A 14,795-nucleotide genomic window follows, 5' to 3' on the forward strand; every position below is an offset into this window, starting at 1 on the left:
ATGGCTTTCTTATTACAGTCCTCCCTCTTTTCTTGCGGTCTTCAGATCTACATCCCTCACTTATGCATAAGGGACGAACGGAGAGAGAATGAATGGGATGCGCACCAATAGGGTTTGAATATAGGCAAAATTCCGTTTTCACGAGGGGGTCTGGAACGGATTGGATGCCCCATGAAAAAGGAGCGGTGACTGTATAACCTTTGGGGGCAATTTGATTTAATTCAAATTTGCATATGCACTATGGTTTTAAATTGTTTCAAATAGCTTTAGTTGATTTTGTTTTGTTTTAAGTGATTAATATAGTCTAGTTTATTTCCTATTCTCCCATCTCCTATCCAAGTACTAACCAGGGCAGACGCTGGTTAGCTTCCAAGATCAGATGGGTTCTAGTGCCGTTAGAATATTTAGATCCTAATGTGTGAATTACTGTTTGTGGATTTCAGAGATGAAGAACTCCATCTTAGATGCCCCAGAACTGACAAGACATCTAAGGCTTTATTTCAATGCTTGCTTCAGAACATGACCAATAGGCTGTCAAGGTCCCTGGAGGATTCTAATAAACTTTGTAGCTGCCATTTCCTTTTTAGCCATAATTAACATAGGGGGAAAACAGCTGAGAAGATTTGAAGCTTCTGAAAAGAAAATAGAAAGTCAAATACAAAGTCACTGTGAAAATACAAAGTCCATCTAATGCTCTAAGTCTGGTCTAACATAAATTCTTTTACTGGAATTACAAGCACTGTTTAGCTAGCCCAACTTTCACACGTGATCAACTTTAGTGTACAATTTAAAACAAATTGAAGTATACACTGTTAACTTAGATTGTCCTACATTATTTCTTTCACTCCATTTCAGTCTGAACACATTATGATAAAAGCACTGCTTGTCATCCATAAGACTAATAACCCTTCTCATCTTTCAGGGAAGAGGCTATTCCTCAGGGCCTAACTATATTGTGCACTTCATAAAGTGTCATGCAGATTGGTGATGCTGAATAAATCAGGTGTAGAGAACCTTGGGTCCTTTTGATGTTTTGGCCTACAGTTTCCATCAACTTCACCCAGCATGGTCAATGATGAGGCATCATGGGAATTACAGTCCAAAACATCGAAGGGCCACAGGATTCTCCACCCAATTTGTAAATGCATGTATTTGTTGTTGTGTGCCTTCAAGTCATTACTGACTTACGATGCCTCAGTCTAAGGCAAACCTATCATGAGGGTTTCTTGGAAAGATTTGTTCAGAAAAGTTTGCCTTTGTCTTTCTCTGAGGCTGAGAGGATGTGACTTGCCCAAGGTCACCCAGAGGGTTTCCATGGCTAAGTAGGGATTCAAACTCTGGTCTCCAGTGTCCTAGTCCAACCACTACACCACACTGGCTCCCCTAAAGTAGTACAGGGGTGTTATTACTGGTAATAGTACTATTACTGTTATCACTACTATACATGTGCATATAATAAAACCCTGGCAGAAAACGTATTTGGGGAGGTTACTTAATCCCTTTCTGCCCTTTCATCTCATCATGTTCCAAAGATCTTTGTCCCTCAGTCACATTCATTACTCATGAGAACAGTCTATTCATGGGAGTTCTGTAACAGAAGGACCAAAAACAGGATTTTAGCTACGGCAACTTCTACAATATATTTATGTGCTTCCAGATTGCAATATTATTTGAACAACTCAGCAAAAATAAACATTCTGTTGATTTAAGATCATGCTGATACAAGAGGAATAATTGCAAAGGTACAGTTTAGGGAGGAAAGTGGCGCAGCCCACCCACTATTGCCTCTATTTTATGCACATGTTTATACCCAGAATACCCTTACCTTCAGCCAGCTCACAGATTTTATATGATGACTCGCTTTTGTTATGCATAACTGCATGACCCAGCTATGGATATCAGAGTCATTAATCCCTCTCCTTCAAAAGCAACTGTGACTAGCAATCTGTGCTGATCACATTGCCATAGTTGTTATTATTAGTATGATCTTGGTTTCACAGTCTGCCAGATGTTATTCACTGGAGTTCTGGGCCATCAATGATTCAGATTTCATCCAAGAATGTAGGAATCAGGTAAGTGTCATCAGATAATATGGCATGTTCCACATAGTATATTTTTTTGTAATTTCTTCTTTAGTAATGCTATCTTCTGTGATGCCATTCTGATGTTTGGTCAATCCATGTGGGATAGCTCCCAGAAAATCTATGACCACTGGCACCATGGTTGTTTTCTTTGTGCTCAGTGTTACCCATTGGAATCGCTTTTTGCTGAATTTTAAAATGATGCCTCTGATCCATCACCTTTGGCACCTGACATACAGAGGGACAATGGGCTGTCACTAGAGGACATTCTCTGGCCATGAATGGGGAGAATCTTGGCTGGGGTGTCACTAAAGCAAGTGACAACCAGGACAAGAATCATCCATGGGCAGGGCCACCGTGTATACTCTGTTGTTGCTATTCTGAGCCTTCAAGTCAACTCCAATTTTTGGAGACTCTCTCCTAAGGTTTTCATGGCAACATTTTTTTCAAAAGACATTTGCTATTGCATTCCTCTAAGGCTGAAAGAGTTTGGCTTCCCCAAGGCCACCTAGTGCATTCCCATGGCTGAGTAGGGACTCAAACCCAGGTTTCCTGAGCCCTAGTCCAACACTCTGGATGTTATCAGACAAGGGAAATGGGAAGTATAATCCAATGGCAATCCGAATGCAATCATGGGGTTAAACGTTATTGTGTTATACACTACCACATGCAATTTTGGGCAATGGGAAGTCAGTCCGAACACAATCACCTTATTGCATGATAAACTACCACACACAATTTCGGGCCATGGCAAGCTATTTTCGGGCAATGGGAACTCAATTCGAATGCAATTCAAATTCACGTAAATTCGCTGAACTAGCAAATTCACATGAATGTGTTCTGGCCCCACTTTCTTTTCATTTGAAATTAAGAGAAATTCCTCCCGTGTGTTAAACTCCTCTGACCATGCTGGCTGTCTTACTCACTCCCCATCTTTCATGCCCTCACTCTGTAAGGGACTGCTGGGAGAGAGCCAGAGGGCCTCTGTTGCAATGGTTAGGCCCTCCCTTATTCTACTGCAATGTGGAGAGGCATCCACAGTGAGGGTAAAAACATTATAATTATAACTTCCAGCACTTCAGTGAGTAAAAGACAATCTTAGCGGTTGTTTGCTACTGCTGCAGTAGTGACCTCCAAAGCGGCTGAAGATCATCCAATCAGTGTAAATTGGTGGCAGGGTTTGGGGAATAAATGGTCAAGTTTTGAAAAGTGCCCTGAAGCTAGAGCGAGAGAGAGAGAGAGAGAGAGAGAGAGAGAGGGGGGGGGGGCTATCAAACTGGAATTATTTTAAACTTGGAATTATTTTAAACTTCTTGCAGAGCCTTTAGAAAGTCCCATCAGTAAAATGGTTTCTCACACCTGCAAAAGAACAACACCTGTCTTCCTGGGATTTAGCTCTGACTCTCCAGATTGAGCACAGCTTGCCAAACCAGATTGGTTTTGCAAAGCAGCCAAGAAGTGCTGGGTTAGCAAAATATGTACAACAGTCACAGTACCCAAGGCCTCCTGCTGATCACAGCAGCTACTCACTCTTCTTTTGCTTACAAGGTGAAGCAGTGTGTTTCTGTCAGAGTACAGAAAGGATTTCTTTCCCTAGTTCTCTGACTCATGCTCTGCTTTGGGCAATGTGTCACAGTCCATCTCCTTGCAAAGGAGGCTTGCTTACTTGCTTATTTGCTGGAGAAAACCTCAGGCTCTAACCAAAGAGAAGGCATCAAGGCACAAGGAGGTTTCTCATCCTCCAGGCATACATCCACACTGTTAAACACACACACACACAGGGGGATGCTAATTTTGGAGGCCTAATCTGGAGACCAGGGTTCAATTCTCTGCTCAGCCATGAAACCCTCTGAATGACCTTGGGCACGTTATATGCTTTCAGCCTCAGGAGAAGGCAATGGCAAGCCTCCTCTGAACAAATCTTGCCAAGAAAACCCCATTATAGGGTCCCCATATATTAGAAAAGACTCAGAATACACACAGGGCCCATTCACATTACCCTTTAACCCAGTTTTGAAATCGATTCTTCCATGTGAAGTTCATATTGGGCCTGATTCTGTCACAATCCATGTCAAGGCTTGCACAAGAAAATGTCCCTTAGTGCGGGGTTATTGGGAACCGGGCTAAAATCCATCTTTTCTTAAAAGACTTGGGTTCCTTGAAATATGAACTTGCCCTTGATCCTGATCGGGGCAAATTCAGGGAGGGATTAAGGTCAGAGGGCAGGCAGAGGTCAGAGCATTCCCTCCCCTCATCTGAGGGGAGGGGGAGGAGGAAAGAGCCAAAGGAAAAAGGGGAATCTGGATGCAAAGGGTGACAGGAGGCAAAAGGGGAAATCACGGTGACTGGGCTACAAAGGGCTGGCGGAGGGAGTGGAGAAAGTGATGGAGGAGGATGAGGATGAGGATGAAGGAACCATGGGAAGAAGGGAGCCATGGAGGGCATTCTCTAGTGGAGCAGCAGGAGGAGGATGAAGGAGGGGGGGAGAAGGGTCACTTCAGGGCACCTCAGAGGGAGGGGAGGGTCAGAAGGAAGGAAGGAGGAGGAGGAGGATTGCCAAGGGAAATTGGGCTGCGGGGCTAAGCCAGGGGATGTAGGGAAATCAGGCTGCAACAGAAGCAGCCTCTTTTATTTTTGACAATTTATGCACATGATTTTTTGGGTGACTGATAGGTCACTCTCTCTCAGCCTCAGTGGAAGGCAATGGCAAAGCTCCTCTGAAGAGAATGTAGCAGAAGGAAAAGGATCAGTTCAGGTCAGGTCAAAGGCAGGGCACAAACGGAGCTCCCATTAGGCACCTTCCCCCTTTTTTTATTTTTTAAAATTATTTTTGATGAAATATGCACATGTTTTTTTTTCTTCAGGCAGATATATAGATGGATAGAACGTGGCTATCAGCTTGTTAACTTTCCCTTTCATTTGCTGGCTTCCAGCAAAGGGGAAATGTTGCAAAGGGCTAGAATTGCGAATGAATGTAATAATTCGAATGTTACATTTGTTGCTCTTCAAACTGGCAAAATGATACATGCTTTTGCTACTGTCTCTAAGGAATTCAGGGGTAGCCTTTTAAAAGCAAAAAAGAATGCATGACAATCACATCCTTTTCTGGCATTTCCGAGGTGAGGAATTTATTATTATTATTATTATTATTATTACATGTGTAAGAGGCAATCTGAGTTGGCAAGGAGTGGGGGATACAGGATGCATTAGCTTGCATTTTGGGGTTGAAAATGGGACCAAGGGCAGATCATAACCCGCACTGACCCAGATGCCCACAACACACACACATACACACAAAAGAGGTTTATTTGACACAATGTGCGCATTTTGGTGCATTTTGTGCCTGGCTCTTTAAAAAAAAAGAAGGAGGGGGAAACATGCCCCAATGAGTGCTGCAAATGTCACCTATGACGATCGCTTGATTGACAGCAGGTGCCTTCAAGTTAAACCCAATTTCTGAGTAAGGCATTCGGGTTTAAATGCCCCTCAAATCATAGTGGGCACTTGCTAACGGAGAGATTCGGGATGGGCCCCCCCGAATCTGCCCAGTTCCTTCCAGAGCAATGCCACCAGTGTGAATGGCCCCACAGTAACAACCAACAAAAGTTGAGTATTCACTCAGGTAACATTCCTTCCAATGTTGCACAGATGAAAACCGAGAGGTGTGTACAGATCTGGGGTGCTGTTATTCACAGAGAAACCTATCAGAGAAAGCCCCTCTTAATTGGCAGGGGTCCCCACTTCCCTGCTTTTTATAAGGTTTATTCCTTTTGCTTACCTCCAAAAGCACACAGTTCTATTCCAAAGCAAGAAGAGGCTTGAGCAGTTTGTTTTTATCTCAGTCTACTGATAAGGACAAGACTCCACTCCTTCCTGCTAAGTTAACTGAATGCAGAACCCCTTTTGCACTTTCAACTCAGTTTGTAGCAACTGAAGTAAGCTGAGGACAAAGAGGTAATGTAGGAAGAGGAGAGAGAAACTGGGACATTTTATAAGAAGCTGAGAAAGTGGGATGGCAGAGGATTAACCCATATTATTATCTGTCCTTTAGGCTAGTGGTACTCAAAAGTGGTGGTCCATGGATTGGTACTGGACTACAAGTTATCAGCTACTGTTCCATGATAATTCTCTAGGAAAGAAACTGATGTAGCCAAAAAGCACAAATATGGTGTCAATCCATGTGTCAAAAATGGCATGCTGGGTTAAAAAAAAAACAAGAGAACCTGCCAGTCCCCTGATTCAGACAGCTTTAAAAGATGTGCTTTATGCACTCATTTCACTATTGTCTCTGGACAGAATTAATATTAAAGGGAAATGAATGCTTGCTACCTAAATGGGTATTTGTGTACTATCCCACAAATCCTAGCAAAATATTCACTATGATATTATGATAGTAATGTTTTAATTTCATCTAATTTTCAGCAACTGCCCTATATCTTCTGTAGTTGGGGCCATTTGTTCAAAGGATTTGTAGATTGCAGAAACAGTAAAGAAATTAGTGTTGTGTTTGTATCATGTGTGGTGGGACCTATGTCACAGTACCTTCAGTTCCTGTTAAATATGGCCTGTCTCCAGCCCAGAGCTTGGGAGAGTTACTTTTTCTTGCCAATGGTCCCCAAATCCCCCAGTTTGACCAGTGCCTGTGCTGGCTTGGGGATTCTGAGACCTGTAGTTCAAAGCATAACTTTCCCAAGGTTTGCTTCAACCTAAGATTGGGTTTCTGTGCAAACATCAGAGGTGTGTGCTTAATCATTGACAGTACCCAGTAAGTGCCCCGAAGGCTTAGTTGCCAAGGCACATGCCCTTCAAAACTGGAAGACCATACTGACCGTGAACAAAGTAGCCTTGCTCTTGCCAGATGAGGAAAGCATCTCCTATCGCTGAGAATATCAAGCCAGCAAAGATTCTGCACGCGCTCTGGTGAGCCACCAGGAAGTTGATTCCATGAGCTAGCAAGAAAACCCATAAGCAGAAGATAGGCAAACACTTGATAAGGGCACTGAACCATGAAGGGCTGGAGGTTGGTAGCCAGAGGACAAAGTAGACACAGGTGGCTTTGAAGAAGGGCACCAGTTTAGGACCTTCGCTCTTCACCTAGAGGAAATAAGAAGGTGGCTTGTAAGTTCCTCTCACCTTTCTCACACACATCAGCATACATATGTAGAAGCCATGCAGAAAAGAAAACAGTACTAAAGTCTTCCTCTTGGACTGCATCTGCACTGCAGAAATAATCCACCTTGATATCACTTTAACCGTCATGTCTCAATGCTATGGAATTCTGGGAACTATAGTTTTGTAAGACATTTAGCCTTCTGTGTTAAGGGGTTTGGGTGCCTCAAAAAACTACAATTCCCAGAATTCCATACAATTGAGCCATGGCGGTTAAAGTGTCAACCTGGATTATTTCTGCAGTGTGAATACAGTCTCAGATTCAAAAGTGCATTTTCCCCTTTGTTCAAGAATCTCTCTGATCAAAACCAATGGCAAACACAAAGTCTTCTCAAACTTTCTCATACTTCCACCTTCCCCTACCACCCTTGTCACCAGCTGCACAAACCTTGCTGGACTTTTCCATGCCAAAAATAAGGGCTTAAGAGATTTGGGCTTATTCCCTCTAAAGTACAAAAGCCTTGGAAATCAATCTGATTCATTATGCAGAATTAAAGGAGTCACAGTGCTTAGCTGCTTTTTCACACATGGGATTTCTCCCTCTCCCTAATATGAGTGTAGCAAGACCCAGTTGTGCAGCTGCACAGTTTAATTTCTGAAGACTGCATGCAGACATGGTTATTGTGCTGTGTATTTAGCTTGGGTTTCCTGTGACCAATTACAAAGTGCCCATATGTGATTTCTGGTTTTTGTTGTTGTTTAAAAAAACAGAGCTTGAAGAAATGGGGTGAAATAGTCTTAGGATAACACCGGTTTGGTATGGGTTAATTATGCTAGAGAGGGATATCGTGAATATAGTAGCTTAGGGAAAACATGGAAATCAGACATAATACTTTTAAAATCCTCTTTTCTCTTCAAATCTGGGGAAATTGAAAATAAGTTGTATACATTTTATTTGTCAACTCTGCTGTTGGAAATTATTAGCCTTTTTATTTAAGTTTAATCTGGAGTAAATATGTATCTAAGTAAACCTAATTTTTGAATTAACACTTATCCTTTAGAACCGATGTTTAATATGTTTAAAAGAAGGACAGAGGGTAATGGATTATAAGAAAGTAATAAGTGTAAATAATTAATGGTGGTGGAAGTCAGTTTTATTGTGGGAAGAGAGAATGTTAGAGGGAATGGCTGTTAGATTGCTGGAACTGGAAAAATTTATGGAAGAGGAAGAGTCAGAAGAGGGTGAGAGAAAGAGAAAAGGAGGATGGAGGTAAGCAAGTGAAGAAGGTCAGAGTAGGTTAGAGTAGGTTAGAATAGGTAGGTGAGAGGGAATTGTAGAGTGGATTTTGAGGTTTGGTTGTGAGATGAGAAGAAAGCTAAAAGGAGTGAGTAGCTAACTTAAAGATGGGTTAAGGAGTGGTATGCCAGAAATTACTGAAAGTGATATCTCTGATTTCAAGATGGTGTTATGGTGTTTCTGTATTGTTATTGTGTTGTTCACCGCCCTGATCGATGGAAGGGCGGTATACAAATAAAATTTTTATTATTATTTTATTTATTTAAGATGAACAGCTCCCCATAAATCTTTATGTATCAGATCATTCACCAATATGATTGTAAGTTGTTGAATGGATATCAGTGCTGATATGTGTACATTTTTTGTTTTGTTCTTTGTCTTTTTTAATATTCAATAAACTTTATTTTAAAAAGAACAGAGCTTGGGCGGTGGGGGCGGGAATCTCTTTGGGCATATAGTTTCAGCCCAAAAAGTAAGGTTTCCAAGATGACTGATATGCTAAGAGGTTTCTTTCAATCCCACCACCATAGTAGACATGTTTGGTAAGGATATGTAACAGGGCCTTCTCAGTGCTTGCTTCAAGTCTCTTGAATTGCCTTCCTAGGAAGCCCACATTGGACTCCTCTCTTCTCCTGTCTCACCAGCAGGAAAAGACCATTTTATTTATACAGACTTCTAACCATTACCTGGTTTCTGTGGAAAGTTTGGGGGGAAGAGGGAAGTTGAGCTGCAAAGTGCTGTACTTTTATCATTGTTAGAATTATTTTAAATTAAATTGTTTTAATTAAATAAATTAAAACATTAATGGTAATTTATTTGTTTTTAAACTTTTTTTACTATTAATGTTTTGTTGTTCCTTGTGGTATACAAAAACCAGGAAAACATATTGATTTGTTGTTGTTCCCCACCTTGATCCATGAGGAGAGGCGGGTAAGAAATATTATTACTGTATCATTATCATCATCCACCTTGGGTTTCCCCCAAATAAGCAGATTCTTTTGACTCATTTCTCAGAAGCCTGTTTTCAATCCAGTCCTGGTGGCACTGGCCACCTGAATTCATCTAGACCCTTCTTTCCAAAGCATAGCTGGTCCTGTACATCGACCCTCCTCACTTTAATATGGCTGTAAGAACTGTAGACATAGTAAAACATGTGAAAGATTTGATAAGCTGAGGCCATTGTTTCCCTGTATCAGCAGTGCCTGTGAGAGTTCATTTACCCTACTGAACTGTGAGGAAATTTCTATCATTTGAAATTTTCCAGCTGGTTAGGTCACAAGACAACTGTCCCTTCGTCTGGGATTTGTGCATGTCCTCAACCCACAACTGGCTCTGTGGCATTACTGTTCCCAAGCTCAGCATAAATAAGTGCCTTTTGCAAGACTCCAAGGTCTCCCTCTACGGCTGTGTGAAACAGTAGATTTAGCAGCCAGTAACGTTTGACTTTTTGAAGAGCAAACCATGACCATTTGCCAGAAGAATATAATTAAACTCTTGGCAATGCATTCCTATTTTACTTTATTTGGCATCCAAATAGAAACTTGGCCTAATAGTGGCGGTGCAGAAAGAAAGAGTGAAAGAATGAAAGAGAATTAATCAAAGTAGAATTAAAAAGGGCCTGGCAGCAAAACAGGGTCTATCAAGGGGGAGAGCGAATTCCTTCATAGCTGCACACTGGGATATGTTGTTATAGCCAAATACTTAAAAGATAAGCCTATTTGAGGAATTACGAAGTAAGGTATTATTTAAATAGCTGGTTTGAATTCTTGGGGGATTCTAGATACTTATTTATTTATTTATTTAAAATAAGAATAACCTGGTAAAGGGCAAAAATATTTTATTTTTCTTAGCTCCTCCATACGGACTACTGCAGCAACCTTGCCAAAGCTACATGCAAGTCCGACCTGGATTAGGCCCCATTGCAAAACTGATGGACTGTACAAAAAGTTGCATCACAAAAGAGACATAATCAAAATGCAAAGCCTGGAAAAATTGGTTTCTTGGACTATAACTTTTGGGAGCCATGATGGCTGAGGAATTTCAGGTGTATTCCCCAAAGAATTTTTTTTTCATATTGCATATAAGTGTAGTAAATACAATGTGATACAGCAGCTTCTACAAACAAATGAATTGCCTTATCTTACTGTGGGAACAGTGAAGTAGAGCTGAAGTAGAGCACCAGGCCACTCATTTCTACCCTAACTTAAAGCTGTTGTGGTGGTCTGCCCCCTATCACAGGCTTTTCTTGGTCAGATTTACTCAGAGGAGGTTTGCCATTGCCTTCCTCTAAGGCTGAGAGAATGTGACCATGGATTTTCATGGCTGATTAGAGATTTGAACCCTGGTCTCCCTGTGTCTATTTCAACACTCAAACCACTACACCATGGTGCGTCTAACTTCAAGCAGGAAACAAGAAATCAGTTTCCCTGTTTTTGCCCCCAAATTGTATTCCCTGCCAACCAATTCCCTACATCACCAAAGAGTGGGAAGGGCATGTAAAACTGGAAGGGAGATTGAGCCCTCTCAATGAGGGAAAAAGCTATTTTCTCATTCAAGGGCACAAGAAACTGTTCTAAGGTGCGGGACAGACTGTCCCAAAGCACCGTGCTGCCGCCGTTTTTAGGGTTAGGGACCGTGCCTAACCCTAGCATGGCGTGGCGGTGGACTAATGGCAGCGTCCCACCAACATTTTTATGTAAGTGACATGCAGCATATACACATAGCTGCGCATCACTTACATCACGAGTGCGCCATTGGTGCACTCGTGACGTCCACCTGGCAGCTCAAAAAGAACCCGTTTTTTCCAGATTCTTTTTACTCCAGAGGAATGCCACATGGTTTGGCAGCTGCAGCGTCCCTCCAAAGGGAAATAGGCCACCGGTAGGCCACCCTTTTGAGGCAGTCTGTCCTGGGCCTTAGTTACTTAGGAAAATATTACTAATATTACTTAGGAAAAGCAGGGTTCTAGGCATTGCCTAAAAGTTCAGTCTTCTACAGATCTACCTGGAACTGAGCTCAAAGAGACTTAATTACTGTAGGAGTTTAGACTACAGGGAATGGGAAAGTTTTGCAAGCTCAAGATTCAGACACAAACATACTACAAGTGTGACTATTCAAAAGCATCAGCATTTTCTTACCGTAAAAAATGCCATTTCCTGTCCTAAGGAGGAAGAGAAAATGTCTAGCACTGCAGCTCATCACTTAAAGAGACCTTATTCTTTCCAAGTTCTTTTTTTGAACACACAAAGATAAGAGAAAGTGCCATCAGTGTGTGTGTGTGTGTGTGTGTGTGTGACAGAGACTTTTAAATCTTATCTAAAGATTCTGATACTCCTTTGTAGAACACAGAGGAAAAAGTCTAAGTATACATGTGTATCTATTCTGCTTCTAAAAAATGAGTCTCAGAAGTTCAAGACAATGATATGGTAACAGCTTAAAAAATAGTATACCTCATAACCCTGCTTGTTGGGATCTTATGCAATAATAAAAAGCTTGCAGTTAATCATGCAAATCAGATATGATGATTTTTTTCATGCCCTGCCATTGATTTAAACTGCAATCCTGCAGACATTTACCTGGGAGTAGGTCCCATTGAGCTAAGTAACTGAATTCAGAGTAGACATGCCCAGATTGGGAAACAGTGTGCTATAGTCATCTGGACACTGTCCTACAACTCTGGAGCACAGGTCCAAATCCCTGATCGACTATGGAAACCCACTGGGTGACCTTAGTCAAGTCACACTCTCTCAGCTTCAGAGGAAAGCAAAAGCAACCCCCCCCAAAAAAAAAAAAAAAACCAAAACAAATCTTGCCAAGAAAACCCATAATAGATTCACCTTAGGGCCACCATAAATTCAAAATGACTTAATGTCACATAACGACAATGCACAAATTCTACTGTCAGTCACTTTCTTGGTAACTAGCAACAGTATTCTAGCATGAGTCACATTTAAAGGTTTAGGGGTTGTTCAGACAGTGAAAATAATCCAGGTACAATGTGGGTTGAATCTTTGTTGTTCACATGCATTTCAAATGCATCTGATTAAGTTGAGGGAGATGGCCAAAGAAACTCACTTAACCTAGGATAATCAATCTCAAGACGGTTTCCTAATTGTTGGCTGTGTGAATAGTTAATGCAAATAGACCTGGGATAAAACAGGATAAGACTCCATGTTTATTCATGTGCTGACACACGTGAGCAACCAAACTCACAGAGATGCAGTTTCAATTAAAAAACAAATGTGAAAATTGATTAAGACACTGACTCTTTTGATTGCAAGATTGGCAGGTTGGCAGTTCAAGGCCCAGGTGCCACATGATGGGGTGAGCTCCCATCACTAGTCCCAGCTTCTGCCAACTTAGCAATTCGAAAGCATGCAAATGCAAGTAGATGAATAGGTATCACTCTGGTGGGAAGGTAAACAGCGTACTCTGCAGTCATGCTGGCCACATGATCACAGAGCAGTCTCTGACAACGCTGGCTCTTTGGCTTAGTAATGGAGATAAGCACTTACACCTTTTCTTTTAAGAAAAACTTAAAAACGCATTTATTCCGGTTGGCATTCCCACCTTAGTTAATTTTTCTTTTCTCTGCCCCTTGTTTTTCCTTTTGACCCCGGACCATTGTAAATCGATTTCTTCCATCTCCTGCCCTTGATATATGTGTTTTATACTGATTCCTGTTCCCATTCCTTGTAGCAATGTTTTTAATTTTCATATTGTAATTGTTTTTATCCTGTACTGTAATGTTTTAATTCCTTATAAGCCGCCTTGATCATTTTTATGGAAAGGCGGGGTAAAAATAAAAATTATTATTATTATTATTATTATTATTATTATTATTATGGTTGGACATGACAACCTTGACAATGGAGAATACTTTTACCTTTATTACAGGAGACAAACATACATATCATCTCTTTCTAAGATCCCGTTTCTCTGCACCAGGTGAGGCCATGTTCTGGTTATTAAATTAATAGGTTATTAGGACATTAAAGGGATTTCACACAGGATGTTTCACCTGCCACTGAAATATCGATGGAATAAGGGTTAAAGGCCTTGGCTCCAGATCCCTGCCATTCTTTGGCCATGATCAGAATAGAACTTTTAATGATGCAAACACAACTGGCTAACTTAGCAGTGCCTCATAAAATTATTCAATTATATTGAAAAAGGAGAGAAGAAGAACCCATTTTAAAAATCACTCTGTCACTGTTGAAATGAGTTATTAGATACTGAGCACACTACATAATACTGAGATACTGTGCCAACACTTCAAGGTCAGTGATGAGTATAGGTGAACAAGTTTTCTTGAATGGCTTTACTGTTTTCCTAATATCTGTAGTTCCTACAGATATTATTGTTTATTTATTTATATAGCACCATCAAATGTACATGGCACTGTACAAAAATAAAACGATAAAACAGATAGCTCTGCAGAAGGCACACAAACTCATTTAGTTTTGAAGATTAATAACAAACAGAATGTAAATAAATTGGCAAAATGTTTTGGCTTCTGCCTTCTTCCATTGCTAAAAACAAAAGTAAGATGCCTCCAGCTGAAGAAGACAGAAGCTGAAATATTTTGCTAATTTATTTAAAGTTAATAATAATTTAAAACACACACATGCGCATATATATATATATATATATATATATATATACACACACATGTGTGTGCATATTGTGATTAACTACATCCTTTTTGGAATCCAGAACAAACTTGTCAAAAGTGCTGTTTATTTCAAAATCATATACTGTATGTGTACGTGTACTGTATGTACATCTGTTAACAAAGCCTCTCACAAAGTCACTTTAAGACTGTCCAGACATCCCTTCCCCATTTACCTCCTTGTTTTCTCTCTGGCTGGACTTTTTAGTGGCATTCATATTGGGAGAATAGTGAAGTAGGGTTGGAGAAACCCAGAGGTTTTGGTGTTAGCTTGTAGCAGAGTGTCTGCATTATGTATGTATGTATGTATGTATGTATGTATGTATTTTATATTCCACCTTTCTCACAGCACAGAATTCAGTAAGCAATGCAGTAAAGCTTGAGCTGGACAGAACCAGATTCTGTTGTAGCCAGTCTTACTGCAGCTGTGGGTGCTTTCTTACAGCGGGCAAGGTAAACAGTAGCTGCCTCAAGAATCCGTTACCAAGCCAACATGAATAGCAAAATTGAGAGAAAATGGGAGAAGATGCCTCACCAGCTCCCCTCTGCATGTTAAAAAATATCATAGCCCTATAAATGTGGCCACCAAGAGGGAAAAAGTAAGAAAAATGGAGGCTGGAGAAAGAGAAAGTCATCC

General features: G+C 40.8%; 1 protein-coding gene across 2 annotated transcripts in view; it reads right to left on the reverse strand.

Annotated features, from left to right (window-relative positions):
- The window catches only part of TMEM86A (transmembrane protein 86A), a 108,032-nt gene that overhangs the window by 53,845 nt on the left and 39,392 nt on the right, over window positions 1-14,795 (reverse strand). For both annotated transcript variants that reach the window (XR_016280918.1, XM_089521024.1), the window contains exon 2: window positions 6,911-7,175. Coding sequence is in view for 1 of the 2 variants with exons in the window: in XM_089521024.1 (XP_089377150.1) it covers window positions 6,911-7,175 (265 nt within the window). In the remaining variant the exon portion in view is untranslated. The remainder of the gene's footprint in view (window positions 1-6,910; window positions 7,176-14,795) is intronic.

This window comes from Sceloporus occidentalis, unplaced genomic scaffold (assembly GCF_023333645.1).
Source record: "Sceloporus occidentalis isolate IW3139 unplaced genomic scaffold, rSceOcc1.0.p SCAF_4, whole genome shotgun sequence".
Classification (NCBI taxonomy): domain Eukaryota; kingdom Metazoa; phylum Chordata; class Lepidosauria; order Squamata; family Phrynosomatidae; genus Sceloporus; species Sceloporus occidentalis.